At 36.9% G+C, this 13,779-nt stretch overlaps 1 protein-coding gene and 1 pseudogene across 5 annotated transcripts in view; both read right to left on the bottom strand.

Annotated features, from left to right (window-relative positions):
* PRRG1 (proline rich Gla (G-carboxyglutamic acid) 1) overlaps positions 1-13,779 on the bottom strand; it is a 109,690-nt gene that overhangs the window by 21,760 nt on the left and 74,151 nt on the right. For all 4 annotated transcript variants that reach the window (XM_011941931.1, XM_011941913.1, XM_011941940.1 and 1 more), the window contains one exon: positions 7,535-7,695. In XM_011941931.1, the coding sequence (XP_011797321.1) occupies positions 7,535-7,695 (161 nt within the window). The remainder of the gene's footprint in view (positions 1-7,534; positions 7,696-13,779) is intronic.
* The window catches only part of LOC105511718, a 33,973-nt pseudogene that overhangs the window by 6,698 nt on the left and 13,496 nt on the right, over positions 1-13,779 (bottom strand). The window contains exon 2 of the transcript XR_001001758.1: positions 7,535-7,695. The product of XR_001001758.1 is annotated as a ferritin heavy polypeptide-like 17 (transcript). The remainder of the gene's footprint in view (positions 1-7,534; positions 7,696-13,779) is intronic.

Genomic DNA, 13,779 nt, shown 5'->3' with positions numbered 1-13,779 from the left:
TAAAGTTACCCCACCTCCCCCTACCCGCTGACCCTTCCCATACTCTGTTCTTTGAAAGCTAGCCTTTAAGTTCAAGCCACACTCAACGGAAGAAGGAAATTAAGCTCTACCTTCTGGGGTGGAGTATTTACATACATAATTTGGAATTCTATAGTGTGGATTTTTCTCTTTTCACCTTTTCATTCATTCATGCATTTATATCATTATATAATTATGTATTTATTTTGTGTTTTGGGCTATAATCCAATACTACATTATTTATTTTGTGGCTAAAATTGTTCAGCTTTGGCCACTGAGAGCTTCTTTAGGTTACCTCCTGTGTCCCTTTAACATGCTCCCATTCTTTGGATTATAGCACTTCCTTACTTTCTTGTACCACAATGTTCTCCAGTTCATCTTGTATTCTCCACGCTCCAGCCCAATAATTAGCCATGTCCCTAAAACGTCCTGTTTTATTTCACTGTAGAATGGAATTAGAAACCCAGATCTGGGCACTAGGTGGGACTATGCAGGTTTGCTAAGCACCCAGACTGTTCCTATGCACGCTAAAGTTTGAAGACAACCACTGTGGAAAGTCAAGCAAAATAAACTAGAAATTATATATGATTAAAAGTTCTACAATCATTGTTTTAAAGAATTACTACTATTTTCTCAATGTTAGTGCAAGATTAACAGTTCCAAAATGTAGAGAACCCTCACAGTCTCATAGAGAGAAGAGAGAAAAAGTGACCGTGGTGAAATAATGATTCCTAAATAAAGTGGCAAGAATTCAGCACCTAAAAACTAGAATAAATTATATGTATTGAAAGTTTTCTCTGTTCCAAGCACTATGCTAAGTGCACAGTCTCAAACCTAATGCTGTAGGTATGATATCCTCCTTTTAAAAGACACAAAAATTAAGGCCTAAAAGACGAAATGTTTGCAAAAAGCAATACAGTCAGTAGGTGACAGAGCTCAGACACCAAATCAAGGTCCATCTGATTCTCAAAGCAGGGGATTTTGGCATGACAACTCAGCGTTATTGAGGTATAACTGACAAATAAAGATTGTGTATATTTAAGGTTTACAGCATGCTCATACAAGCCTTTGTGCATATGTCTGCTGTTTCTACCAGAGTGCAAACGCCATGAGGGAGGAACAGCCTATACATTGTCGTATATACTGTGTCTGTTCCATAGCAGGCATTCAGCAGATAATGTCTGAATAAATCTGACCCACTTTCTACATGATGAAAATGAGGACCATGAAATACAATATGTTTTCTCCCATTGTATAATTAGACTTGTGTTCCAAATTAGGTAAATAATTCCAACAATAAACATTCTATTGAAAGCAGACTTCTAAATTCACATACTTCATGCTTGGAAATGATGAAAACATGTATGAGTAAAAGTGTTCTGAGCGATAAATTTTACTAAACAAAAAGATAGTAAAGATAAGTCTAAAAGTAGAAGGCAAATCTTAAATCCAATCATCTTCTTCACTGCCAAGATTAAGATGAAACTGTGCTGGCAATGCTAGATCCTGATTAGCAGATAACAAACATTATTCTGAAATAGTTGTTCTGAAACAGATCCAAAAATGAGAATGCCACTTCAATTACATTTGCTAGATCAAAGGCTAGCACACCTTATCCTAAATGGGATTGTTTTAATGGCATGAACAAACTCAGATGACAAACTTTAAAGCACAAAGAAGGAAATATAACAACAACATAATGAAAACCATTTTAAAGTCTATTATCTATCAACCAACTTGGGAACAAGTTTTAAATCGGTTCTTCCCATAAATTAAATTTACTTTGTAATTTGCCAATCCATTCCTTTATTCATCCATCAAATATTTATTTGGCCTCTATTATGTGCCAGCACTGCTTTATATGCTAGGGACCACAGCTATGAACAAAACAGATGAGAAATGCTGCTCTCATGGAGCTAACGGTCCTGGCGGGGAGTGGGGAGTAACAATTTAAAAAAAAAAAAAAATAGATGTCAAATGATGTCAGTGCTTGAAAGAAAAAAGTCACAGAAGGGACAAGAGGTTGCAATTTAAGGTAGGATACTTTCTCACTGAGAAAGTGAACCTGAGTGAAGACTTGACAGTGGTGAAGGAACTCAAACATACTCATCTAGAAGAGGAGACAGCAAGTGCCAAAGTCATGAGGCAGGACATGTGCTGTCTGTGTATGTGAGGAGGCACAAGAAAGCCACAGCAAAGGGGTGGAGTGTCATAGGAGATGTGGTAAAGAAATAACTATATACTGAGTGAAGGTGTGGGATGAAGATAGATGAGGACTGTTCGTGCAGTACCTGGTGGGTGATTCTGAGCACTTTGGCCTTTACTGAGGGTGATGGGAAGCCCTTGCAAGTAAGAGACTTTAAAGGATCACTCTAACCTGCTGTTTTGAGAATCAACTATGGGGCAGGGGCCCAAAAATCACACAGATGAGAGGGTGCTGGTGGCTTGGATGTAAAGTGGTAACAAGTAGAAAGGTGGCTAGATTCTGAGTATATTTCCATATTAGAACCAACTATTGCAGATGGGGTGTGGGATATGAAAAAAAGAGGAGTCAGAGATGGCAAAAAGCTTTGAAGATCAGCAAACATGGTGGATGGACTTACTACTTAGTGAGATCAGAGAGGCTGTAGTAAGTGTAGATATTTGGGGGAAGGGGTGCAAATTTGTCTGTTTAGTTTGAGAATCATATTTGATTCTAAGATAACATGTTGAGTAGGCAGTTAGCCATACAAGTCTGTAGTTCAGTGTAGCCCTCCAGGAACTACAAATATAAATTTGGAAGTTATTAGCATTTGAAGTATGAGAAGAGGAAAGCTCACTAGGGGAGCAACTGTAGGCAGAGCAGGGTTTCAAGAAATGAACAGTGGTTGTTGGATGGGGATGTCTTAAGAGAGGTTTTTTTTTTCCTTTCTAAAGGCATGTAGGCTAATGAGATGAGAAGGATTCCACAGGAAGGAAAAGGTGATACTGGAAGTACAGAAAATTTCTCAAGCAATTCTCTCACAGTTGAAGGAATTTCTTCTACTTGCTTCAAAGATTGCTGACATGTAGCATCCTGTCTCTGTGGGTGGAAAATGATATATAGAAGCACCAAGATGGATAAAAGGCCAGAGAGGTAGGCATTAAAAACATTGTTCACCATGATGGCCAGGTATGGTGGCTCATGTCTATAATCCTAGCACTTTGGGAGGCTGAGGTGGGCGGACTGCCTGAGCTCAGGATTCCGAGACCAGCCTGGGCAACATGGTGAGATTCCATCTCTACTAAATATATATATATGTGTGTGTGTGTGTGTATGTGTGTGTGTGTGCATATATATATATATATATATATATATATATATATATGCCGGACATGGCGGCAAGCACCTGTAGTTCCAGCTACTTAGGAGGCTGAGGTACAAGAATCACTTGAACCTGGGAGGCAAAGGTTGCCATGAGCCGAGATTGCGCCACTTCACTCCAGCCTGGGCGACAGAGCAAGAATTTGTCTCCAAAAACAACAACAACAAAAAAAACATTGTTCACCCTGAGACTCAATGATAAAACTTAAGCAATATGAGAGTAGTAGAATATACAATGAATACATAAAACTCAAATAGCCTAGAAACTATATATCTGAAAACAGATCCAAACCTAGGATAATAAAGAACTCTCAAAGCTCAATAATAAAATAAAATAAAACATCCCATCAGAAAGTAAGCCAATGACATGAAGAGAGATTTCACCAAAGAACATACATAAATAGAAAATAGGCACATAAAAAGATGTCCAATATCATGAGCCATTAAGGAAATGCAAATTAAAATCACAAGAAGTTATCACTACACACCTAGCAGAATGGCTAAAATAAAACATAGTAAAGGCCGGGTGCGGTGGCTCAAGCTTGTAATCCCAGCACTTTGGGAGGCCAAGACAGGCAGATCACGAGGTCAGGAGATCGAGACCATCCTGGCTAACACGGTGAAACCCCGTCTCTACTAAAAAAAATACAAAAAATCTAGCCGGGCGTGGTGGCGGGCGCCTGTAGTCCCAGCTACTCAGGAGGCTGAGGCAGGAGAATGGCGCAAACCCAGGAGGTGGAGCTTGCAGTGAGCTGAGATCCAGACACTGCACTCCAGCCTGGGCGACAGAGCGAGACTCTGTCTCAAAAAAAAAAAAAAAAAACATAGTAAAAACACCAAGTGCTCATGAGAATGTAAAGAAACTGGATCTCTCAAACACTGTTGGTGAGAATGTAAGATGGTAATTTATACAATGACAAATTAGTTTGTCAGTGTGTTAAAAAACTACACATATACCATACAACACTCCCAGTGACTTATCCCACAGAAATGAAAATGTATGTCAATACAAAAACCTATTAAATGTTCATAACAGCTTTATTTGTAAAAGCCAAGAACTAGAAACAACACACATGTCTCTCAATAAGCAAATGGCTCAGCAAACCATGGTATATCCATACCATGGAATACTACTCAGAAACAAAAATGAATGAACTATTGATATACATAACTTGGATTAATCTCAAGAGCATTATGATGACTCTAAAAAGCCAGTATCAAAAGGTTCCATATTATATTATTCCATTTATATAACATTCTTACAATGGCAGAATTATAGAGATGGAAACAGATTAGTGATTGCTAAGGGTTAGGGATAGTTGAGGAAGATGGTAGGTGTGACTATTAAAGGGTAGCATGAGGGAAAACTTTGTGGTAATGTAATATGTCTGCTACTTGATTGCAGTGATGGTTACACAAATCTGTACAAGTGATAAAATGACATAGAACTATACATACAGACTGTACCAAGGTCAGTTTCCTAGTTTTGATCTCACAGTTATTTAAGATGTAACCATTGGGGGAAACTGAGTAAAGGCTACATGGGACCTCACTGTATTATCTTTGTAATTTTTTGTGAATCTATAATTATTTCCAAATAAGACGCTAAAAAAATGCATGCATGCATGCATGAATGAATATAAAAGTTTTCCCTCTCCCCATTACATTATAGATATTACAATTCCAAACCCATTGTGTGTGTATTAAACAACTAAGCAAATGAGTTATTAATACATTGATGTTATTGGGTGCTGGAATTCTCATTGTGGAAAAACATCTATAAGGAATTTTTACATATCTACAAATATAGAATGGCTGGAGGAGTGCTGAGGGGTTGGATTGGAATTGGAGATCAGCATAATGAATTAGTTATTTCGCATATATGTCTACATGTATACATATGTTTACATGTCTACATATAGACATATATAGAATTTGTATGCATGTAGACATATATGTGATTTTTTTTTTCCTAGCTCTATTGCTGAAAGATCCAGAAGTAATGACATTCTGGTAGCAATGAGCATATTCTAGCTCCCAGATCTCGGTTTCTAAATATTACTCCTAACTAAAAGTAACCAAATGCCCACTGACAGATCACTGTATAAAGAAAATGTGGTATATACACATAATATAGTTTAGCTGTTTCCCCACCCAAATCTTGAATTGTATCTCCCAGAATTCCCATGTGTTGTGGGAGGAGCCCGGGTAGGTAACTGAATCATGGGGGCCAGTCTTTCCTGTGCTATTCTTACGATAGTGAATAAATCTCATGAGATCTGACGGGTTTATCAGGGGTTTCCGTTTTGCTTCTTCCTCATTTTCTCTTGCTGCCACCATGTAAGAAGTGCCTTTCACCTCCCGCCTGATTCTAAGGCCTTGCCAGCCATGTGGAACTGTAAGTCCAATTAAACCTCTTTTTCTTCCCAGTCTCAGGTATGTCTCTATCAGCAGCGTGAAAACGACTAATACAGTAAATTGGTACCAGCAGAGTGGGGCACTGCTGAAAAGATACCCGAAAATGTGGAAGTGACTTTGGAACTGGGTACCAGGCAGAGGTTGTGACAGTTTGGAGGGCTCAGAAGAAGACACAAAAATGTGGGAAAGTTTGGAACTTCCTAGAGATTTGTTGAATGGCTTTGACAAAAAATGCTCATAGTGATATGAACAATAAGGTCCAGACTGAGGTGGTCTCAGATGGAGAGGAGGAACTTGTTGGGAACTGGAGCAAAGGTGACTCTTGCTATGTCTTAGCAAAGAAACTGGCAGCATTTTGCCCCTGCCCTAGAGATTTGTGGAACTTTGAACTTGAGAAAGATGATTTAGGGTATCTGGTGGAAGAAATTTCTAGGCAGCAAAGCATCCAAGAGGTGACTTGAGTTCTGTTAAAAGTATTCCATTTTAAAAGGAAAACAGAGCATAAAAGTTTGGAAATTTTACAGCCTAATGATGTAGTAAAAAAGAAAAACCCATTTTCTGAGGAAAAATTCAAGCTGGCTTCAGAAATTTGCATAAGTAACAAGGAGCCAAACGTTAATCCCCAAGACAATGAGGAAAATGTCTCCTGGGCATGTCATGGGTTTTCACTGGCAGCCCCTACCCACCCCTATCACAGACCTGGAAGCCCAGAAGGAAAAAATGGTTTCGTGGGCTGGGCCCAGGGTCCCCATGCTGTGTGCAGCCTAGGGACGTGGTGCCCTGAATCCCAGTCACTCCAGCCATTGCTAAAAGGGGCTAAGGTACAGCTTGGCCCATGGTTTCAAGTGATTTTATGTTACTACATTTTTAAATTTCTCTACAATGAACATATACTATTTTTAAAAAGTAAAATGAATAAAATAAAACCAACAATGACTAAGCGGACACAAAGGAAAAAAGCTGGAAGGGAAATAAAGGCCAGCAGTGCTTTGTGACTGCATGATGGTATCATGGATGATATATTTCTTTCCCTATTTCTAACCCTGTGATTTGACTAAGATGTGACTTCTTCCTCTTACCCCTTTCTTTAAAACTTTTGCATCTGCTGCTCTTAAGGTATATTTAGTATCTTTTTAGCATTAAGTGACACCACTTGTTTAGCATCTAGGGTTATTTTCCTGCTGCCCAGGACTGAATCTTTACACAATGGCTACCTCTGGTAACAATTTCCAGCTATGGAGCAGTTCCACAGAATTTTCACCCCTGCCTTGTGCTGTCCCATTCCTGCTCTCCTTGAATAGCATATAGTCTAGAGTAAAGAGAAGTAAAGAGGAGTATTCTCGGGGAGTGGGAAGGTATATCTGGATGTCTTTTCTTTTGTAAAACCTTTTAAAACACTATCACCATCCATTAGCTTCCTCCACACTTTCTCTGTAATTAGGCAAAGTGATGTTATCTATAACCTTCTAGAACAAAGCTTTGTACAAATCAAATCCTTCCTACTTGTCAAGACGATAAATCCTAGCTCAGCAGAATCCTATAGAAACGGGGCTTTCAAAGACAGTCCAGCACAAGGGGAAGTGAACCTAGCTCTCCAACCCACAGAATATTACTAATTAGATGCCACTTTCCGAGTTCCTAACAAAGGAATTTTTAATTGCTAGCAATGTACATAATTCAGGGATGCAGATTTCAAATATACACCAAAAAGGTAGGCAAATTTGGGCAAATTTTTTAAATTGCCAACATACTTACAGTTTTTTCATTATTTTCAAAAGCTTCTCTTGCTTCTTCAAATGTACAGAATTCTTCTTTGCACTCACGCTCAATGTTTCCCTGTCTTATTTCTTCAAAAAACCCATTAGCTCTTGGGTAGCGTTTTAATACGGAATTGGCTTTTTCTCCCGTGAGGAAAACTAAAAAGAAATATAATAAGAAGTACAAAAATATAATAAAAAACCTATGTGGGAAGTTGATATACCAGATGAAAACTAAACATAGCCAACATCCTAAGTCTCTTTCTGTGAGTCAGCAATGAAGTAACACTTAGCTCCAAACCACTGTATCTGCTATCTTCCTCATCATGTGAGTATGTCCTTTCAATAGCAGTTGCCCTGGGTAGGGACAGTGACATAACTAACTATGTTATATTCAGACTTTAGCACATTCCTGCAAACCATGGGTGTTTAAATATAGTAATAATGATAGCACTACTTATACTCATTACTGTAAGTAGATACCCCAAGGCATTCTGCTGACGGACAGCAGCAGCCAAATCAAATCCAGTCTCTAGATTATCAGTCTTTGTCCCTCTACCTAAAAATAAATAACACTTCAGTTGACCTAGTAATATAAACCCAGAGAGCTCTTACTTGTATGAAAAGAATAGGTTTTAAAAAAAAAAAATTGAGAAGTTAAATTTGGCCATGATTCATTCTATGGAAATCCTAATAATAATTTTGTTCTAAATGTACTTGAGTTAAATATAGTGTGATGCTTTAACACATTCAACCTCATTTCACTGTCCTTTAGAAAAAGAAAATTCTTCTGCATGATTTACAGAGGCATTTCAATATAAACATTCAAAATACATTTATGAAACCATGTAAAATAATAAGATTATTTTATTTTAATAAAATATAAAAATAAAAAATAAGATTTTTTATTTTTAAATACAAATACATTTTAAGTTCAATTTCAATTACATTTTTCTAAAAGAATGTTGCTTGTTTGGAGAGACATATATAATGTCACCAGAATTTCATCTCTGTTAATGCAAGAGATTAGAACATTTCCTAATTTATAGAATTTTGACATGAGAAAAGGCATATTACGGATCTTTCAAGATACTAAAAAAGTCTACATTTTCTGAAAAACAGTTTGAAGGAAATGAAAATCTTTAAAAGAGTTACGTGCTCTTTTAAAAATGACAATGACAGCCAGCAATGGAGTAAAGTTTTGCTTTGTTATAGAAATGAGTATTTTACTTTATAGGATATATGGACTTATTATTTAGGATTCTTTAAAGTATCCAAATTGGTACCAGCTAGATGGCACTTATACCAGGGTGAAAACCATGATAGGCCTTCAATGAGTATTTCCTTCTGTACCTCATAAAGGGTTGCCTTTATGACCCTTTATGAGGTACGGAAGGAAGGAAATTCAGAGAATAGATTATGATTATGGAATATGAATTCACAGATTCATAGAATATCATTAGAATAAACTTTAGAAAATACAAATTGTGGTAAGTGTAATGAAGGAAAGCAAAAGGTTACTGTTAAGTTGGAGAATAATAGTAAAATTTTCTAACAATGCTTCTTGCCTTTTAGCCGCATCAGAATCCCTGAAGGACTATCACACAGACTGCTGGGTCCCACTCCAGACTTTCTGATGCCATAGATCTGAGGTAGGGCTATAAAATTACATTTCTACTCAGTTCCCAGGAAATGCTGCTGCTGCTGCTCCCATTACCACAGTTTGAGAATCACTACCCTAATGAGAGTTCCTTGGAAACATTCTGAGGAAGTATTTATGGAATGCTAGGGTTAACAAATTTAAAGAGATCTTTCACTGAATGACTTTTTAGGGTCCTTAATATATATTTAGTATAAACAGTCATGCATCACTTAATGTGGATCCATTCTGAGAAATATGTTAGGCTGTTTCATCATTGTGCAAACAGGACGGAGTGTATTGTCGCAAACCTAGATGGCATAGCTTACTAGTCACCTAGGCTATATGATATAGCCTGTTGGTCCTAGGCTATAAATCTATTCAGCTTGTTACTATACTGAATACTATAGGCAATTATAACAATGGTAAGTATTTGTATATCTAAACATTGAAAAGGTACAGGAAAAATATGATATAAAAGATAAAAAATGGTACTGTACAGGGCACTTACCATAAAAGGAGTTTGCAGGGCACTTATCATAAATGGAGCTAACAGGATTGAAAGTTGGCCTGAGTGAGTGGTGAGTGAATGTGAAGGCCTAGGACATTACTGTACACTACTGTAGACTTTATCAACACTGTCCACTTAGGCTACATTAAATATATAAAAATATATTTCTCAAAAAAAATATTTTGGTTGGGAGCGGTGGCTCAAGCCTGTAATCCCAGCACTTTGGGAGGCTGAGGTGGGAGGACTGCTTGAGCCCAGGAGTTCCAGACCAGCCTGGGCAACACAGTGAGACCTCATCTCAAAAAAATTAAAATTAAATTAAATTAAAAAATAAAAAATAAAATGAAATGAAAATAAAAAGGAAAATGTTTTTCCTTTTTCAGTAATAAATTAACCTTAGCTTCCTATAATGTTTTTACTGTATACTTTTTTTAAATTTTTAACTTTTTAACTCTTTAGTAATAACACAACTTAAAACACACATTGTACAGCTGTACAAAAATATTTTATTTCTTTATATTTTATTCTATAAGCCTTTTTCCTATTTAAAAATTTTATTTTATTTTTTTTACTTTTTAAACTTTTTTGTTAAAAATTAAGACACAAGCACACACATTAGTCTAGGCCTCCACAGGGTCAGGATCATCAGTATCACTGTCTTCCACATCCACATCTTATCCCACTTGAAGGTCTTCGGGGACAATAACATGCATGGAGCTGTCATCTGCTATTATTAACAATGCTTTCTTCTGTACTACCTCCAGAAGAACTTGCTTGAAGCTATTTTATAGTTAATTTTTTTCATAAGTAGAAGGAGTTTACTCCAGAATGACTATAAATAGTAAATACATTATTAGCCAGCATCATAGTCATTTGTTATCATTTTCAAGTATTATATACAATATATAATTGTATGTACTATACTTTTATATGACTAGCAGTGCAGGTTTGTTTACTCCAGTATTGCCACAAACATGTGAGTAATGTGTTATACTGTGATGCTATGATGTCACTAGGCAATAGAAACTTTTCAGCTCCTAATCTTATGGGACCATCATTGTATACGCGGTCTATTGTTGACTGAAACATCATTATGCATGCATGTATCTGTAAGTCTCCTGAAACGGAACATGACACATGCATTTGTGATATTTGACTACAGTACCCTTTTTCAAGAGATATTTTACTGACTTAACAACTTCCTAGTCATTGGTCTTATTTATACCCTCTGAATTAACACGTAAGTCTCCTTCCTCCATATAACAGGCCAACTAATACATGAAGAAAGACAGTAAATGGTTTCCCGTGGGACTTCTCTTTTCCAGAATAAACATGTCTTGTTTCTTCATCTGTTTGTCATAGAAAATGGATTTGAGTCTGCATCATCTTCCTCTGAAAATACAGTGACCTATGCTGAGTGCAATACTTTGTGTTTGGTCTGACAAGTGCAAAACTGATCAGGATTATCGGCTTCCTTGTTTTAAAGACAATACATATGTTAATGTGGTCTAAGACATCCCTGGGTTTTGAATCAGTTTTTCTGAGGATAAATCAAATAATCAACATTAATGTATTTTATACTTTTAAGAGAAAAAAGCTAAATGCTTCTAAGAGACAATTATTTTCTTATAAGCTATCCAACTCAAAAAGGTGAGTCAAAGCAAGCCACTAACTCCAGTAACCGGAAAGCAGTCTAATTTAGAAGAATAAGCAATTGGAAGGTAATATAGCAGGACACAAAGCTTCTAATCCAAGTCTAATCAAATTACCAAGCATTCCATAATCATCTTCTATGTATTTCTTGTACTGGGCAGCAAGGTAATATAATACTGAGAACTCTACATGGATTCAGCTGGCAAGTAGATTTTATCTCACTTGCCAAATCCAGTCCATTAGAAGATATCACTTAAAGTAAGAATATGACCTGTAGAAAAGATACTATTATAGATTAGTTATGTCTGCCACATATTAGGGAACAGGAAGTAGTGGCAGAGAATTTGCCAGTGCTCATCAAAGTATTTGGAAGCCTAATGGACCCTAAATGATGATACCAGAACTAGATTATTTTCTTTTTTGCCCATGACACAGCCCTCAGGAGATCCTGAGAACATGTGCCCCTAAAATTAGAATTTTTTTAAATGTGGAAACAAAATAAAGGAGAAGGTGGCAGCTTTGATCTCTAGGATGAAATCAGACTATCTCCTCTAAAAACATGGGGCAATTTCCAGGCTGCAAGGTCTTGCGTTAGGACATTTAACTAAAGCCATGATGTTTGAAACTAAAGTTGATCACTTCCTTAAATTGAGTGATCACTTCCTTAATTGCCTCTTTCTACTTAAATTGTGTGAGTTAAATTACAGCTATCAGGAATCTTGTGCATGCCTTAATGAAGGATTACATGATGTGACAAGTGTACAGAATGTAAATGTGCCTTGAGAACACAATACTAGGGTGTTATTTAAAACATGAAGTTTTCCCATTAAAGGAAATAAAGAAAAAACTAAACTTTTTTTCTTCAGATTCAGTTAGGAAACACTCTTATTAAATATTGCAAATCTAAGGCATATTTGCACATACATACACACAAAATAAGTATATTTATTCAAAAAATGTAACCACTTTTTCATAATTTCAAAATAAATAAGCTCTCATCCATGCTTTCTCTTCAAAAGAAAGTAATAAACATAAATGAAGTAAGTGGATGCAACAAGTCACAAAGATGAGTAGCAGATAACCTCTGCCCTCAAGGTTCTTCAGTGCAAGAGGTAACAGAGATACAATAAAAGAGATACACAAAGAGTTCTATTGTAAGACTGAACATGATGGATGTTCAAGGTCAGAAGGCAGGCATATTTCTGGTGGGTGTGTGAGTTTGTGGTTTGGATGCCCTAATTTATTTATTTATTTATTTATTTATTTTTGAGATAGAGTTTCACTCTGTAGCCTAGGCTAGAGTGCAGTGATGCGATCTTGGCTCACTGCAACCTCTGCCTCCTGGGCTCAAGCGACCCTTCCACCTCAGTCTCCTGAGTAGCTGGGACTACAGGTGTGTGCCACGACACTCGACTTTTCTTTTCTTTTCTTTTTTTGGCATAGACGGGGTTCTTCCATGTTGCCCACGCTGGTCTCAAACTCTGGGCTCAAGCCATCTTCCCACCTTGGCCTCCCAAAGTGCTGAGATTACAGGCATGAGCCACAGCACCTGGCCCATAGGTGCCCTATTTTTGATATAAAACTATACACCAGCAACAGTAGCAAGAACGTCAAGAACAGAGAATGAGGACTTTCTACAAATGAACCTAGCATTCCATATCTCTTCTTCAATGCAAGAGTCAGGGCCTCTCCTCTAGACCTATTGTGCAACCCTGGAGTTATTGGATTTCTCATGGGAACAAGGTTAGTCAGAAAAGGAATAAAGACATTATGGCATTGATGGGGGGAGCCTTGTGGTTGTTTTGAGTAATGAATTTAATCTTATTGATATCCTAAGCTTGTTAAGTAGCGTGCACTAGTTAGAAAAAGGGTTGTCAGAACAAATAGTTATGTGAAGAAAACAAAAACCTAAGTGTCACTTATGTATCTGTAAAACTGAAAAAATAGCACCAATCTCAAGTTGTAAGTTATAAATGAGTACTTTGCTCAGGGCTTGAAAAAGAACAAATTTACAATAAGTAGTAGTATGACTCACTGTCACTACCATTGTGGCAGTTATTCCATGAAAGAAAAAAATTGGTATTTATCAAGTTGATAATAAAAATACACTTAGAAAATATAGAATAAATAGGATTAACTTGCCGTGAGTCTGTCTCCTTAACTTCAGGAATGCCTGGGAGTTTGGTCTCCTTGGTCAAGTCTGGTATGAAATGTAGTAGCTTTACAAAGTGCTATTTAATGTCTCAAATTCGCTTGGAGGCACACTGTAGTAGCTTGTCTGAACTATTTTTGGAAAACATATAGGCTGATTGCACCTGACTAATTGATTACATAGTCTAGTTTCAGCTACATGACCAGTGGGATATCAAACATCTTCTGTAAATGTGTGCCTTAGCTCCCAATACCAAGGTTATCTTGCACATATCTTGGTGGTTCACAA

This window comes from Colobus angolensis, unplaced genomic scaffold (assembly GCF_000951035.1).
Source record: "Colobus angolensis palliatus isolate OR3802 unplaced genomic scaffold, Cang.pa_1.0 Scaffold103, whole genome shotgun sequence".
Taxonomy (NCBI): domain Eukaryota; kingdom Metazoa; phylum Chordata; class Mammalia; order Primates; family Cercopithecidae; genus Colobus; species Colobus angolensis.
The sequence above is the reverse complement of the archived record's forward strand: the minus strand, read 5'-3'. Positions and strand labels throughout refer to the sequence as shown.